At 39.9% G+C, this 17247-nt stretch overlaps 1 protein-coding gene across 2 annotated transcripts in view; it reads left to right on the top strand.

Annotated features, from left to right (window-relative positions):
• Positions 1-17247, top strand: part of LOC135289265 (leukemia inhibitory factor receptor-like) — a 53422-nt gene that overhangs the window by 24333 nt on the left and 11842 nt on the right. For both annotated transcript variants that reach the window (XM_064402724.1, XM_064402723.1), the window contains exons 5-15: positions 467-630; positions 1446-1620; positions 1881-2147; positions 4262-4394; positions 6198-6379; positions 7775-7920; positions 10434-10599; positions 10756-10826; positions 11356-11569; positions 14885-15064; positions 16673-16774. In XM_064402724.1, the coding sequence (XP_064258794.1) occupies positions 467-630; positions 1446-1620; positions 1881-2147; positions 4262-4394; positions 6198-6379; positions 7775-7920; positions 10434-10599; positions 10756-10826; positions 11356-11569; positions 14885-15064; positions 16673-16774 (1800 nt within the window). The remainder of the gene's footprint in view (positions 1-466; positions 631-1445; positions 1621-1880; positions 2148-4261; positions 4395-6197; positions 6380-7774; positions 7921-10433; positions 10600-10755; positions 10827-11355; positions 11570-14884; positions 15065-16672; positions 16775-17247) is intronic.

Here is a 17247-nt window from a genome sequence, read left to right as displayed (position 1 = left end):
GTTGCAAGTCCCCACTTCCCTACTGGTCTCCAAAACATACTTCTTCTTTTGGGGATTTTTTTTCCCACCATTCTCCCTAGAAATGTTCTCATGCACATTTCAAACACTGCTACCATATTTCCTTTATCATTGTGGTATTGAATGAAGGTTGGGAAAGATGGGATATCTTCCCTACTATGCGTTGTGAAGAGTCATATTCACAATTAATTACTCGCCCATCTATATGCTGAGGTATTAAAAGAAAATGCTGCCTGATGATTCATCAGCACTTCTGATTTCCTGAGAACTCTCATGCTCAAGTAGCCACAGAGCCTTGTTCTAATTACAGAGGTTGAGTAACAAGTTTGTGTGGCTACTAGCCAGTTCAGAGCACCGGGATGTGGCTGTTAAACACCTGTAGGGCTGGTGCTGCTGGCTAATGACCTGAATATGGCTTTTTTTTTTCTCCCCCTGCCTCTTTTTCAAGCCTTTGTTCCTGTCACCCCACAAATTCTTAGTTTAATGCCTGACTTTCCAACTTCCACGTTAAATCTGAAGTGGAGTGATAATGGATCGGTCTTCCCATATGGACTGGATGCCCTTTGGCAGATTCAGATACTCCGAAAAGAAGCTATGGAAATAGTCACACAAGTAAGTCCCTTTCTTCTTTTATGAAAAATATATGTACAGTTTTTGCCTTTGGTAATGTTCTGAGAGGTCACTTGAACAAAAATGGGAACGATGAAGATAGTGGAGCTTTGCAGAACCTGAGTGTAATCATGCTTCTGGCAGGTAACTTGTTAAATTTCACAGTTATGGGAACACTGGCTACTGAACTGTTGGTACTTAGTCACAGCAAAATTTGGCAGATACTTTACACCTTTGTCTCTATATCTTCAATAGTGTCTCTAGTCTTGGTCATCTCTGAATGCTCAGCTTGCTTTTTTCTTTTTTTTTTTTTTAATCAGAGTTCTTCCAGGCCAGTTTGTAGCTCTGTGCTATAAATTTTAATAATGGAGAAAAGACGAAAAGTCTGGGACTAAAATTAGAAGAGTTTTATTTTGGAGAAGTTGGAACATTTTGCTGCCCATGAAAAGCCCAGGGTGCAGTAAAACTGGACACAGTTTTACTGTGTAAAACTGGACACAGAGCAGTGTACCTCTTTAAGTACTTGGGAATCCTCCTGCTCTCCCTCAAATGTCTGCCCTCTGGTATTTCTGGCTGACAGTCTACCTAGCTGTTGGGCTGTTTAGCAACTTGAACTTTTGTCCTGGTAAATTCATAGCACAACTAAAAGTTAGGTGGAACATTCCAATAATCAAAATAATCAAACACTCCAATAATCAAAGTATGATTCACTTCACCTAATTTGCCATTCTATTGACACTTTGGAGATTATAGGCCATTGTATTAACAGGTGTTCATAAGTTCTGTCTTGGTTGATTTCTTGGTGCAAAACTTTGCAGGTTACATACTACTCAAAACTGACTGGTGAAGATGTCATTCTTTCTTGGAACTGGACATCCGATATGCCTTTGGAGTGCACATCACACTATGTGAAGATTCGCTGTTACATTAATGCAACACAGTTTGTCGGCCCCAAGGATTGGAGCGACTGGAGCCCAGCAGAAGTGATCCCAGGTATGTTTGTTCCCTTGCAACCACATGGACTTTTATTTCTTTATAAGAACTAAGCCAAGGTCAGAGGATGAGCATTAGGTGGTGATGTTTGAGACTGTTTTGATTAGTGAAAACACAATCACTAGTTAATGAAACCTAGGAAATATTTATTTGTATGCATTGGAGTGCTCCTCTGTCACATTTTAGCTGATCAGCACCATGTTTATAGCAAATTGTTCATGTTTGGTTTTTTTTGTTTGTTTTTCTTCCTTCTCTGCTAGGAAAAGATACCGAGCCTGGTGGAAGTGGAGTGTTTCCTCTGGACCCTGTGGTGGCAGTGGGTTCAGATTTGACGTTCTGTTGTGTCCATGAAGAAGATCAGCACATAACAAATATGACTTATGGATCAAAATCCTATACAATGATGCAATTGAGCCGTCGAAGCCATGCCATCAGAGTGTTAAATGCCAGTGTTTCAAATACCAGTGGAACAAATGTAGTGTGCAGACTTGAAAATGGGTTGGAAGGAAGTGTCGTGTTTGTAGGATGTATGTATCATGATTACTAACCTTAGGAAAATTAAAATCATTTTGAGATTCTTACAGTTCTGCTAGGGAAAAAATACTATTGTGTTTTTTTTGCCTCCTGGGAGAAAAAGTTTTGAAGTTTGGCTTTGAAATTGGACTAGGGGTTGTACTTGTTTGATTTCACTGTAGAAAGGCCAGTTCATGGAGGAGACACCAAGTCTCAAAGTATGAGAATGTGTCCATGTAAGCCCTCTTTAGAACCTGCCCCTTCTCTCATTGGTCTCATGTTCTAAGGTACTTTTTCATGATCTGGAATGCCAAGTAGTTTACTGCCATGTGAATATTCAACCCCTCTCTACCAGTTTCTATCAGTTTAGGTTTCCAGCTGTTCTAGTATAGTCCATGACTAGGTGAGAGTAAGAGCAAGAACAGTAAGTGCAGACATTCATTTACCAGTCAGTCAAGTGAAGACAACAGTTAAATTTGCAGCAACAACAGATGTTCATCCAGGGCAGAAGCTCCTTGGGAGCTAATTACAGCAAAGGAAACTAGGCAGTAATTCCTGTGCATTCTTCTAAAACATCCTTTTACTGTTTTCTTTAAAGATACTGACTCACTTTGTATCTTCTCTGTGTAGCCATGCAAAGCTCAGACATATGTTCAGAAACAGATACCTATTAAAACAAATGGCTTAATGTACCTTGTTCTTCTTCCCCAACATTGGTTACTTTAAAGTTTTTTATGTTTTTTCCTCACAGGGGATTTGAGTTGTCACCTTCCAATAGCTGCTTATTAGAATCCCATTCGCTATTACAAATGCCTGCCTTTGAACTTAAGGTCCTTGGGGTGGAGGAAAAAGACAGGAGATACTGGAATAATTTTGAAAGCATGTTCCAATCACCAGCCTGTGCATCCTGTCATTGACTTGGTCTGATAAGGATTCACTAGGAAATGCAAAACAGAATTCAGCCTTTTATTACTTCTCAGCAATATACCATTTTTACGTTATTTGCGCAGAATTTGCTTTTGTGGGAAAATCTTCCATGTAAATAGATCAAGAATGAAAGCTATGACAACCACATAGGATTTTCCTTCACTTCTTTTTTTTTTTTTAACAGATGGGATGCCAAGTCTTTTCTTACCAGTGCTTCTTTTTGTAGTACCTGCTTAGTAGGGTGAGGTCTTGTTACGGTCCTCTTGCTGGTGAGGGGAAGAAAACATGAAGGAAGTAAATATGTATACACAACACTTTGGTTAAGCCTAGGTCTAGCAAAACAGGCATTTTTTTTCTGGCTCACTGTTCTTAATCTGAGCTAAGTCTGCCACCCTTGCCTTGTGTGTTAATTCTCTTTCTCCAGGGCAGAGAGAAGGGGATAAATCTCTACGTGGATATTGTTGCTCTACCTTTGGCATACATTTTTCCAGTTTCATACACCTTAAGTGTACAAAACCTGAAATCAGTGCTCTCCCTAGTCTCATGTTTGCATGGTTACCTCTCTCTGGGAGCATTGCCCATGTTTTCCAGCAAGGCACTCATCACTGCTCTAGTGTGGGCGCAAAGAACAAGACTTAAAAGGAAAAGCTGGACACTTCCAAAGCCATGGTGAAGAGGATGAGCCATTCAGGGCTTGCTTTAATTTTCAAATTCAGTTTGGAATTCATGCTAAAGGGCCTATTTTCTTGACACGACTTGTTTGGAGAATTCAAGCAGTGGTGGGGCTGACATGTTAGAAAATGTGATGCACAGCCGACAGCATTCCTGCATTGCTCAGCAGCTGAACTGATGCTCAGAATTTCAGAAAACTCTTGGCAGAGTTTCAGTGAAATACTTCCAGGTCAGAGCCTGGAGCTTGTGAACATGTTTGCATGAGATTTGCCAGATTACCCACCCACTTAGAATTCTAGAGTCAAGTGTTAGTCAGATGGGGCTGATAATTATCCATCTATTTTATTGTCATTTTTTAAAAGCATATTACTTCTGTGGTTGGGGTGAAGCTATTGCCATGTATTTTTAAAGCATGCAATCTAGACCCAGCAAAACAAAAGAGCAATGCTTTCAGGAAGCCAGTAACCCAAATGTCACACTAGGATGGCAAAACATCAGCTAACTGTTTTGGTTTCCTTTCATGTTACAGATGCTCCTGATATTCCCCAAAACCTCAGCTGTGAGACACCCAACTTTCTGATCATAAAATGCACCTGGAAACCAGGCAGGCCCAGTGGACTATATGGAGAACGAAGAAGAACAAAGTACAGTTTATTTGAAAGGTAAAATGAATCAGCACTATGAGTAAAAGAATAAAACTGGAATACCTTTATTGCTGCCTAGGACTTACTGCACCATACCTATTTAAGTGTGATTGCTTAGAGCCTAAAATACTTTCCAAGAGTTTCAGCAAGCTGTACCTAAGCTAAATTTGGAAAACCCTGGTTTAGGCCTCCAAAATTCCAGTGGGAATTAAGGATGACTTTCCCTACGATTTACACCATTATGAACCCACAATCAGTTAAAGGGCTTAGTGTATCAGGCTGCTGCCAACATGTAAACAGGGCCAGTATGAAAATACAGGCAGATAGTAGGAGTCAATCACTAATTTTTAATTTTTTTATATGAAACCTGGGTCAGATAATTTCACACATTTACTAAGCTTCTGCTAAGCAGGATGACAGAAGTTCACTGAGAAACAATTGTAAGACGGGCCATGGGGCATTTCCCAAATGCCACTAGGGAAAATAGCAGTTAGCCTCCATCAGTTCTCATGCCATTAGGAATTAGAGCAAACAGAGTAAATGTTACCCATAAAACATTGAAAAGGACAAATAAAACTGGTTTCACCCACAGGACTCAGTCAACTAGTGTCCTACTACATAGTCTTTAAGGCCAGGCCATGTAAAGCCTTAAAAAAGAAGAAATATTGGAATAGCACTTGCAAAGTGCAACCACTTCTTTGGTGGTTGTCATTAGAGGTTAGTGAGGAGTTAACAAAATTCCTATGGTGAGAGGAGGCTCCTGTGTCATTCCAAAGGAGCAATCAGGGAAAGAAGCCAGGAGAGGCCTGAGTCACACAAAATGATGAGAAATGGAGTCTCATGGTGGCTTAGAAGCACACTGGAGGCAATGAGGTTTGAATTACAGTCACAGATGTCATCTAGTGTGCCAGTGCTAAAAAAGCCACTGGGTAGAGTGCAAAGAGGTGAACAAAACAGGGCAGATACTCACAGGAGAGGAGCTTCAGTCACTGACTGCCCATGTTCATCTTATAAGTAAGAACATTGTCCAGTCTTGTTTTGCACAGCCCAAATCTGTGAGATTAATATGATGTGTTTCAAGATAAATACTCTCATCCTTATTGTCAGCCCACACTGAACTATTGAAATGGAGCACAGTGTGGAGGGAGCTCAGAACTCAGCTAGAACACAATAAAAAGCCTGAAAGAAGAAGTTAGTTAAACTTGTGCTACTGAATGAGAGGCTTACGCAGATTGTAATTAAAACAGATATATGTACTATGTACAGATACACAATTTAGATTTTATCCCTAAAGATGCACCACTGTTCTTGTCTGTTATCAGACTGCCTCTCCTGCTTTTGATTAAAAGACAGCTGGGACTAGTGGATGTATTCCAGGTAACAAACCTGAGTTCATATTTGACAGGGCTTATAGAAAGACAATGCATTTAACATCTCACTAGTTCACAAAGCAATTAAGAAAATTCTTTAAATGCAAATGTATGCTGATCTGAACAAAGATACATTAAATCAGAATCTTAGCTGTGACTTGCAAGGTGGTTTTACAGGACCTACCTGTTTTCCAGGCTTTTGAAAAGTAAGAGAATAGAAATGTTATGCTAGTGGAAGAGGACATTTTCACGTGAGAACAGGGCAAGTCATGACTGATGCCACTTTAAGCTGCTCTGTAGTGTTAGATATACCTCTGCAATCAAATCCTTCTGTAAGCCATGTGAACTGAACCCACCATTTTGTACCATGTTTTCCATCTAGAATTCTGATTGCTGCTGGGAATTAACTTACTCAAAAACTAAGCTTTTCCCTTCCCTCTTTACTTTGTAGAACATCCGGTAAAAATGTTTCATGCGAAGTCAATGAAATGAACAGAGACAATGAAATGAACAGAGACCATGTTTGTGGCTTTCCAGTACTTCCTGATCAAAAAACCTATGATTTCATATTAGGTGTCTCCAATCCTATTGGGCAAGCACAGTCCTCTCTTTTGGTTGATATAACTCAAAGAGGTAAGACTTATGACTTAAAATGCTGCTTATCATGGAATCTCAGAGTGGCTGGGGTTGGAAGGGGCCTTAAGAATCATTTAGTTCCAGCCCAGCACACACACTCCCCATGTCCCACCTCCTGCCATGGACAGGGATACCAGACACTGGATCAGGTTGCTCAGGGCCCTCTCCAACCTTGCCTTGAGCACTTCCAGGGATGAGGCATCCACAGCTTCTTTGGGCAAGTTTATGTTTTATTTCATATTCTATTACACATCAACAATTAAAATTTAGATGTAGGTTTATGAACCTGTATGTAAAGGACCCTGTATTTCAGTGTTGGCTTATAGGACAAAATATTACACAGTTTTACAGCAGCAGGAGTTGGAGCATTAAAAAAAAATAATGTGAAAAGGCAGAAGGTAATATCAGGACTATTGCCTGCTATTGGTAATTGCCATGGTCATCTGCTGTCAGGATTTGGAGAAAGAAGTAAATTCTCTCATTTAGACCTTCAGTTTAAAAAAGGAAAGGAAGATCACCACCTCTGTAGCACTGCCTTCACCACCCTTTTCTCCTCCGCAGTCATGTCTGAGATTTCAGGGATTCCTATTGGTTGCAGTATTCTGCTGTTCTCCAAAAAACTGAATTAAATATGAGGATAGTACATTTTATTTGGTCCGGTCCCTGTTCAACTAGCCTGAGATTAGAATTGTCAGAGTAAATTGATGGAGTTGAGAAAAGGATAATTTGTTTCTGCTAATTATTAACTGGGCTGTTTCACACCCAGGTGATATGCTGCTATTTCCCATTTGTTTCCTTTTCTTTCTTTCCTGCACTGTCCAGTTAATTTCCAAAGCACAGTACATATTTCCTTAGGGTATCTGGACCAAATCCAGCAATAGATTTATTTTCTTTTCTTTGATAGGTGTGAATGTTAGTGCTGAATATTATTGAAAAATTCCATGAAGGGAATTTTGGGGTGGGGACACTTAGGAATCCTTCTTTGTCCAGGTCTGGAAATCCTGGCAGATTTTAAGTACTAATTCAAAAAGTTCACAGAAGTTGAGCAAAGTTCAGTAAATTTCATCCATCACTTGTGATCATCTGCCATAGCTGGTGTTTCATTCTTTTGATAAAATCTGTTAGGAGGAAAAATGGTTTTCTGTGTCTCAGCTCCTTATCATGTGTGCAGTACATGGCACAGTCTTAAGTAAATCTGTTTCCATATTTGATAGTTGAGAAGATAGTGGGGAATGAGAGTGCTTGCAGGTGCTTTCCCAGTGCCAGTTTTCCCAGTTCCAGATTGAAACACTTATCCTTCTGTTTCTCTCTGATCTTCTAAAGTAAGATTTTTCTGAACTATTGTAAATGGGTTTTTTTCTTATAACTGAAGGTTTTTTCTTTATTTTTAAGTTCATCCGAAAGCCCCGGAAAAGTTAACTGTTACTGGGAACAACTCTACAAGCATCCAACTGCGTTGGTTTATAAATGGCAGCTTTGCTGAGACCAGGCTTCTGTGTCAAATTGAAATTAGCAGTAGTCACTCCGAGAGAAAACTGGTAAGGATTGCTTTTAAAAGATAATTTTTTTGAACAAATGCTAAACTTTTTCGCTGAACTAATCACATTACAAATATATTTCTTACTATGAGCGTCATTCTGATGGTCTTATTAGATCATTAATGTAATAATGAATAGAAGTTCATTTACTAAAGTAAGAAAAATTCTTGCTCATCTCTGTTATTGCCTGTTTTGGTTTGTTGAGGGTTTTTTTTTTTGTTTGTTTTGAACACTAGACAGAAGCCAAATTAAGTACCATGTTATTTGGTAATTGAAAGGGGTGCATGGTGCTTTATGCTGATCCTTTAGGTAACAGTCTGTGTGCTTTGTCCTTCCTAGTGTAAGGTGTATTAACACACTCTTGTTCCAGGATGCCTTGCTGCCCTGCAGACTTCCACACTGGCTGCTTCAGATCTTGAAGTCTGCAGCTGAATTTCTCCCTTTATTTTTTCCCCTCAGAGAACAGTTCATTTGTTTGCTGTCAGCAGTTGACATGAATGTGGCCATAATAGGCGACTGCTAAACCTGCTCACATGTCAGTGATGTAGAGGCAGGGAATGATTCTCCCAGGGGATGTATCAGTAGGTAAACTCCAGTTTAGGTGGAATAACCTCTGCAGCATGACAGAAGGTATTTCTGGATGGGGTTCAGATTTGCAGCCCAGTCAGGCTTCCAGCTGCTGCCTGGTGCTTTGCATCATGGACTGGAGCTGCATATTTTCTCTGCTGACTGTCAGAGGAGCTTAGAATACTAATTTAGACACCACCATCAGAGATACTGAGTGTAGGTGATGGGAATATATCCTCTTTTGTATTGCCCAACTTAGTGAAGGGTGACCTGTCTCACTGGGGAAGCCTAATGCAAAGTGTGTTTTCAGCTGGCCTGAGATTCACCCCAAATTTCTTTGTGCATACATATCTCTGACCATTCATTTCGAGTAGGCACATAGTGGATTCTCAGGTAGGTCTTGATGCACAGAGCCTGAATTTTTAATTTGAGCACATTAACCTCAGAGGCTTCTTTTTGCAATGCTTGTTAGACTTCTGGCAGTATTCTGTTACCCTCTGCATTTAATTGTCAGCTGAGCACAGCTGTTGAGCACAGCCTTGAATAACATAAATCAAGCCACAGAAATGATGCAGCAAAGACTAAAGATAATCATTATGTACATGCCTCCAAAATAAGAGGGTGCATGCTCTCTAAGAGTATATTTAAAATACTTTCAGAGTACTTAATGAGTACAGAAGCCTTAAGCTTTTATATTTTGTCTGTAATAACATGTGTTAAGTAATACCAGAGACTGGGTACTATAAAAGGAACTTAGATATTTTTGGAATATGCAGCTCAAAACCTGGGGCATGGACTCATTTGTGAACTCTGCTACTGCATCAATAATCTGAGATAGAGGGAGAGGGTCAGGACTTACACTTTCACAGCAGTTTGATTCCCTTCACGTGTATCAGAGCCCTCACCCTGGATATTTTGTATGCAGCAAACAGCTTGGTAAAAGCTTTTATAGCTTTGTTATATGGTTGCTGGTAGCTTAATAAAAAAACTCCAGGAGTTCCCTCTCACAAAAGTAGCTGTGAAATTGCTATGGGGTTTTACATGGTATTTTAAGGATGTTTTCAGAAGCGTTTCCATCCGCATGAGAGATTGTTGGCTTTTCTAGTATTTTTCAAGTTGTCATTTGGCTTTTCTATTATTTTTCAAGTTGTCATTTGGCTTTAGAAATGCACAATTAGTTACATCTTAAAGTCACTTGGAGTCCACTTTTTGGCAGCTGTGATGCACATGTGTTATAATTAGATTCAGTAAAAAAATATTCCTGGGCTTAGGGTTTCTTCAAGTAATTGTGAAATTGAAATGCTGTCTAGACCCACACCATTTTAAGAATAATAGGAGAGACTAGTGCTGTCATAAGAGCTGTGAACTGGGATCACCTGGGTAAGACCTAGATACTATTTTCTGAAGGAAAAAGGAAGGCAGCAGACTACATAAACATGATAAACATCCTGCTCAAGCAGACTGTCTTTAGTGAACTTCTGTGTGTGTGTCATAGGAAAAAGGCCTTTGTCCCTACAGTCTGATGTGCATGTGGGAGTGGGAGTGTGGGTTCTGAACACCAGAATTCTGGCCTGGACTATGTGAGCAGTTTTGCTGTATATGGGAGAGAGGGAGACTGAATGGGATGGATGGGAAACAACCACCTGCTACTGTGTGCAGAGCTCACACTGTTACAGAATCATCCATGTTGCCTCTCCTTTTCACATGTTACTGTATGCTTCAATTTCTGTCTATATAGAACTTTATTTTGGTGGATCTCTGAAGTTTTTGTTTAGGGTAACTGCATGGGATGTTTTTTTCCCACTATTTCCTTCATAGGGCTTGACTGCAGCTTTGTCAATATTTTTGGGGGACAAAACCCCTCACCTTTTTAGATGTTGCCTAGCAGTGTAATTTTGGAGGAAAAAAAAACACATATCACATCAATTTCTGTAAATTTCTAACAGCATAATGTCTCCATACCTGGGCGGAAATCTTCAACTTATACAGCTCAGCTGAATGCATTGCACCCTGACACCAAATACCAGCTCAGGGTGCGCTGCTCAGCTGCTGACCACTTCTGGAGGTGGAGTGACTGGAGCAGGGGAGTGGAGCAGACAACATCAGAAGCCCGTAAGTTCATCTAAACTCTTGATGATAAAATGTTGAACTTGTGAAGATACATATTTTAAAATTAGTCATCCAAATAAACCTAACTTTTCAATAGATGGTAAATTGTCTACTGCGCTACTGGGGAAAAAAACCTGCCACTCTTATTTTTTTATTTAGCTCCTGCAAGAGGACCAGATATCTGGAGAGAGAGAAGTCCTTCTGGTGAAAGCCTAATAGTCTTCTGGAAGGTAGATAGGACACATAAAATATTACGTAATGTAACTGTACAAAAAACTATTTACTTTTATACATTTTTAAACATATATAAATGTTTATAAATTAGTGAAGTTTATAGTCAATAAACCAGACTGCTTTTCTTAACTTTTTATAAAACCATCCATTGAGACAAATATTTTTCCCCAAATAAGAATGTTATTAAAGTTTTATAATTTAAACATTGCTTTGAGAAGCATTTCACATGAAAAATTAAATGTTTTGTACATCTCAGCTGAAGATTAAAAACTTAGGAATTTACATGTTAATTCTCAAAGTCACTTGAGTTACTTTTTTGCTTTATAATCTTACACAGTCATCAGACTTTATAATCTTACACAGTCATCAGTAAATTTATATTATCCTATAATATAATAGGATATCCTATTGTAAAATATAGTAATATATATATAATAAAATATCCTATAATATAATATTATCCTATAATAGAATGTCTTCTGTATATTGTATTTTGGTTTTAATGCATTCTTTGTCTGTTTGTAGCCCTTATCCGTTTCTGAAGCCAATGGAAAAATAGTTTCTCATGAAGTGTCCTGCTACCTGCTAGAGACACTACTGGAGCATAAAGTAGTCTCTCAACCCTCAAACAGTACCGAGATAAAACTTGGAAAAAGTGATTGTGTAATTAGCGTTGTAGCCAGAAACCATGCGGGCTCATCTCCCCCTTCAAGGATAACAAGCGTGGAACTTCCAAGTGGTGAGTGCTCCCAGCTGAGAGTTAAACACCTTCAAAGCTTGGGGAATAGCTAGGAGAGTTTGTTTATTGAAAATAATGATTTTTTTTTTTTTGTGCATTTATTTCCCCACACAAATCTGCTGGACAGGGGGAAAAATGCAGCTTTGCTTTTGGAGTAGTGTCTCACCAATTAATTGTGCTCTTTACATAAAGTAGAAATGATAATGTGCAGTCTTACAGCTATTTGCGCTTTTCAAAAGCATTGGTGTGGATCCCTGATATTTTAGGAGCTCAGTGTATTTCAGTGTTTTCTTGTTGAGACACTTAGAAGTGTTACATGCTAAAGAGATTGAGAAGTTTTGGAGCTGTTGCGTGGCTTTTTAAGGCAAGAATTGTCACTTCAATGCCTGTGAGCTCTGTAGGAGAATATTAATTGGACTAGTTGTTTGTCACACTACAACAGTTGTTGAAGTGTTGGCATCCTTGTGCTAGGGAGCCAGTATTTGAAAAGGAGGTAGGACTTTAGCTTCCCAATTAAAACACTGCTACTCTTGCTGAGGGCTTTGTAAAGGGAAATAGCTGAGCCAGATAATGATTTTCTGTTCTTAACACTGAGCTTGGAGAGTAGATAATATTGCAAAGCAGTTATTGAGAGTCCACACTTCCCTGCACACCAGACAGTATAATCTCCCAAAGCCCAAACCTTTAGCTCCAGATCTGATGCTCTGCAGGGAGGACAGACTCACACAGCAAGGCCTGTCTCCGCTTGTTTGCCAGGAGCATTCATGGATCTGCTTCTCCTTGCCCGTGTGGAGAGCAGGTGTCACAGTTGGTTAACATGTGGCAACTCAGGTTCTGGTAAGACATGGCCATCTCTCATAGGCATAAATGTGTTCTGGCTGAGATTCAGCGAGATGAAAAAACAAGTTTGCTTTTGTGTGAAGGAAAACCATGTGAAATACCATGTTTCTTATGCTTCTCCAAAACAAAGAATCACAGAATAGGTCCAGTTGGAAGGGCCCACAGTCCAACCTCCTCACCCAAGCAGGACCATCCCAAAGCACATGGCACAGGATTGTGTCCAGATGGTGCTTGGGTATCTCCAATAAGGCAGACTCCACAACCTCTCTGGGCAATCTGTCCCAGTGCTTGGTCCAGGAAAGTTCTTCCTTATGTTCATGTTCCTGTGTTCAGTTTCTGTCCTATTGCTTGGCACTTCTGAGCAGAGCCTGGTCCCTCCTCTGACCCCTCCCTGCAGGCTTTGACAGACACTGATTAGGTTCCCCCTCTCAGCTGCCTCTTCTTGAGGCTGAACATGCCCAGCTCCCTCAGCCTGTCCTCTTAAGAGAGATGCTCCAGTCCCTTAAGCATCTTTGTTGCTCTCCGCTGGACCCATGGCAGGAACTCCATGTCTCTTTTGTCCTGAGGAGCCCAGAACTGAGCACAGCACTGATGCTAATACCTGGTAGTATATTCTTAGTCTGCCCATTGGAGAGAAAAGTAATTATATGGGACAGTTGATTTGAAATGCTTTTTATAGCTCTCCTTCAGCAGAGAAAGCGTCAGGCTCTGAGAGTCAAAGAGGCCCCTGTAATAGGTTTGTGGTGTGGGATGACTGATGGCAGCTAGAGCTCTAGAGCTTTGCATTCATGTATAGCTTTCTCTTAGAAGTCTGAGGTTCCCTTTGGTGTTACCCAACTTGTACTCATTAAAGATTTGCTCCCGAGTTGGTATAGGAATTGAGTCACTGACTGGAGTCATACAAGATGACTCATTCAAAGAACTGGATGACATTTTTGCCCAGACATCTTTTCTGGCTGCTTCCTGTGTGCAGTCTGTAAGTGCTTTTAATGTCAATAAGAGAGCAGAGGGTCTGAAGCTGGAGTTTCTGAAAACTGAAAACACAAACACAGGATACACTGCCATAATTTATTTGTCACTGTCTCTGAACAGTGCTCTGTAGAGAGTTGGGGGCATATAATCTGGCTGATCTAGGCTTCCCTACCACAGTAGTGCTCTACTGCTAGTAGTTATTTGTTCTTCTAGTCTAGGTTGCAGCTATAAATACACCAAAATAAGCAGTACTGCCCATGGTGAATTTCTAGTCGTCTAGCTCAGAAATTAAGGTGGAGTGTGGTGTATTTAAGTGGTTTTTAGACAGTATGTGATTACTGTCAGTAAAAAGCTCTTTTCTGTAAATGGAAAAATTAAAGTCTGCTAATTAGAAATGTGATCTTTTCCAGCATCATAGAAATGTAGTTTCACTGGATGCATAGTAGTTTTTCTGGGGAAAGTATCAAGGCCCTTGTGGAGTTGATTTGCTTTTATTACTCATGTGTCTTTTTCTCGCTGTGAGCAAGTTACAAAACAATTGTACACTTAACTGTATGCTAAGATTATTTAGAAATAGACAGTCCTTTGACATTTGCAGCGCATCTGTGTGAGTAAAGTTTTCATAGCACTAATTCTTAAAAACTGTCCTTGCCCTTCAGCCTTCCATGGTTTATGGCTTTAATAAAATTAAATAATCGACTCAATGGGGAGCATAAATGAGAACACTGAAAAAGGAAAACTGAAACCCTGAGATTGTTTTTGCAGATCTGTCATGGGGCCACCCCTTTTGTGGTGGCCTTTGGAAACCATCCCTTAGCTCTGCAGGGTCCCATGTGATGGACACAGCCATGGAAGGCAGCTGCAGGAATCAGAAGCTATTCCCAGATCTGATCACTTCACAAGAACAGCTAAACCTTTGATAATCAGAAAAAAGAAATATAGACTAAAGGCAAAGCTTTTTTTTTTTTTTCTTGTAAAATTTACCCCTGGTAGACTGAAGCCTCCATAAAGTTCACCAGGGACATGATTATTGCTGTTGATTCTTCATGAAAAATGATTGTCTGTGGTTGGGCGAGTGACAGCAAGACACTTTGAAAGAAACACAAAGCAAACCATTTGATGAAATGACAGGAGGAATTTATAGCTGGAGGCTCCTGCCAGATTGGTTTCAATTCATATTTGAACCTGACATCTGCTGTAAATCCTTACCTTGAAAAAGTGCTTTTTAAGCCAGTCCTGAGCTGCTGCATTTCTCTTCATCGTACTTAAGGCTGGCTGAGGGATTTGCTGCAGGCTATGTCTGATTTTAAGCACTCTAAGCTCAGCTGAGTTCACTGCTTCGAAATCTCAGTTCATTCGTGCCTCTCATTCCTAGAAATGACGGCCCCTAGAAATGACTGCTGTTTGTAAAGCCATTGTGCTGTGGCTGGAAGGCTTTCTTTCATCTTTGGCTGTAGATAAGTGTCTGTTCTTTGATGGATTTTTGTGTCATCTTTGTTGCAGACAATGTCACAACAGATCAGGCCGTGGCAATGGGAAATGGTATTAATATTTCTTGGGATTCTTACCCCAACATGACATGTGGCTACATAGTAAAATGGTGTCATTCATCTGAGTCTGAACCCTGTAGTATGGACTGGCAGAAATTTCCTTCAAATACAACAAATGCAGTGATAAAATCTGGTAAGTCAGAATACTTTCTTGTGAGTCTTTCTGGTTGAGATCCTGAGCAGCAAGTGGAATGAGAGCAGCATGAAGCTATAGGTTGCAGATTGTTTGATTGCTGTGTACTTGTGTAAATAAAGGAATTTCTTCTTGGTACTGTGTTTATTTTAATTTCTTACACAGTCTTGCCAAATCCAAATATCAGTCTTGACTTAACTTTTATCGTCCTGTGTTTATTAACTGTTTTGAAATTACCTCTTGTAGCTGTACGCCATAATTTCCTAACTCAGCCTAATGCATGGTGGTTAATCTAGAGTTAGGGGTTTTATTTGGATTCTAAGCATAAACAGTGCTGCTCAGGATGGGAGAAGACTAATCTGTTGTTTTTACATGAGGCAGATTTTTTTTAAGTGTGACCTCCATGTGTTGGCTTGCTGTCAACTATTGAAATTTCCTGGAACAGGGCACATTCCAGGTCTTTAGATGCTGGTGGGCAGATCAGGGAAATGAAATTCAGCTGTGGTGGGACTAGTAGCAGCAGAAGAGGAAAGCGAGAACACATTAAAGATGTGGATTTTTTTTCTCTGCTTTCTGTAAGGGTATATATTTGCCTTTTAGAAGAATTTAGTAATAAAGTCTCCATTCAAGGAAACAACTTGGAACTGTGTACATAGGAATGTTGGGGGGGAATGAGACCTGGAAGAATGGGGGCAATATGTTTTTCTGTCTGTAATTACAACACTGTGTCCATGTTGTTTCTGTTTGTGCTAGCTAGAGATTTTTAAGCAGACAATACTGTGTCTGTCCAATGATGCACTGCTTTTACTCCTGAGCTCTTCACTGGGATGGTTCTTGCAGCATGTGACTCTTTTATGAGTTGTCCAGCTGCTAGGGCTGGGCTCAAGCTGGCAAATCCACCTCTGCTCTTAGTCCTGCTAGGAGAATCCCTCAGGCTGGACCTGAACTCTTGCAAAGCCCAGTTGACTTCTGTGTAGTTTCACAGTGGTATCTGTTTAGAAAAAATCTTGAAAGCAGTGTACAGCCCTGACTTGACAAAATCCCAGAAAGTGGTAAATTATTTACACATTACAGCATCAAAAATATCTGTGCTTCCACCAAAGACATGTGAAGCATAGATTTGATGACTATTTGTGTTTTTTAAAGTCAGTTCAGGACCGAAGTTCATTGCTAAATTGCTTCACTGTCACTTCTGGGTGTTTTCTGCATATCTTTTGTACTGTTGCTCCAGTAAGCCTAGTTATTTCAAAATGCATTTGTATTTCTGAGGAGGCAGGATCTACATGGCTGCTGTGGGAGGAAAGGAAGGGGATTATTTCTGGTAACTTCAATTTTTGTTTCCCCATAGAAAGGGCAATTTATGCAATTTGAGTAGCTTGTTTTGAGTCCTCTTTGTTTAGTACTAAACTTTCTCTGGGAGCTAGATTTGGTTACTGCTTCTAAACCACATCTGATGGCATAGCTTTTGTAGATATTACAAGGAGGAATGGTATTTATACCATTATACTTTGTAATTTTTTAATATGTATTTGTATATCTGCATCATGTGAAATCTACAAGCATCATTTTTCTGAAGTGAAATATTCTTACATCAATTTTCTCTTGCAGCTCTGTTCAAACCTGGCGTGAGATACAACTTTTCTCTGTATGGCTGCAAATCCATGGGATATCAGTTGTTGAAAAACATAACTGGGTATATGAAAGAGCTGCGTGAGTGCACTTTTATCATTCAGGATCTCTGCAAAGTGAACTTAGTCTTTGTCTATTTTTTAGCTCAGTGTTGGCAGTTCTGACTGAGATCAGAATCTCCATGCAGTACTACTTACTCCTGTTTGTTCTCTGTATATAACTGTAACGCATTTCTCCAGCCACTTCCAGTTCCAAGCATATGCAATAACACTTTGTTCTCCAGCTTGTGTGGTGGCACAGAGTGTCACAGCAATTCACAGCCGTAATTTGAACCGCATGGCTGTGGTCCCTTCTACACAAGAGGAGGCAACTTTTTTTGATTCATCAAGTCCAAGTAAACTTTGAAGCACATTTAGTGCAGCTCAGCAATTGTAAAATTATCCATAACATTTCTGTGTTAAAATAAAAGCATTTTGTAGATCCAAACTAGATCCTAGAGCACAACTACTTTGAGAATTGCAGTTGTATTCTGTCCCACACCAACCCTGTTTGGG

Source organism: Passer domesticus, chromosome Z (genome assembly GCF_036417665.1).
Source record: "Passer domesticus isolate bPasDom1 chromosome Z, bPasDom1.hap1, whole genome shotgun sequence".
Classification (NCBI taxonomy): Eukaryota; Metazoa; Chordata; class Aves; order Passeriformes; family Passeridae; genus Passer; species Passer domesticus.
Note: the sequence above shows the minus strand (reverse complement) of the source record. Positions and strands in the feature narration are given on the sequence as shown.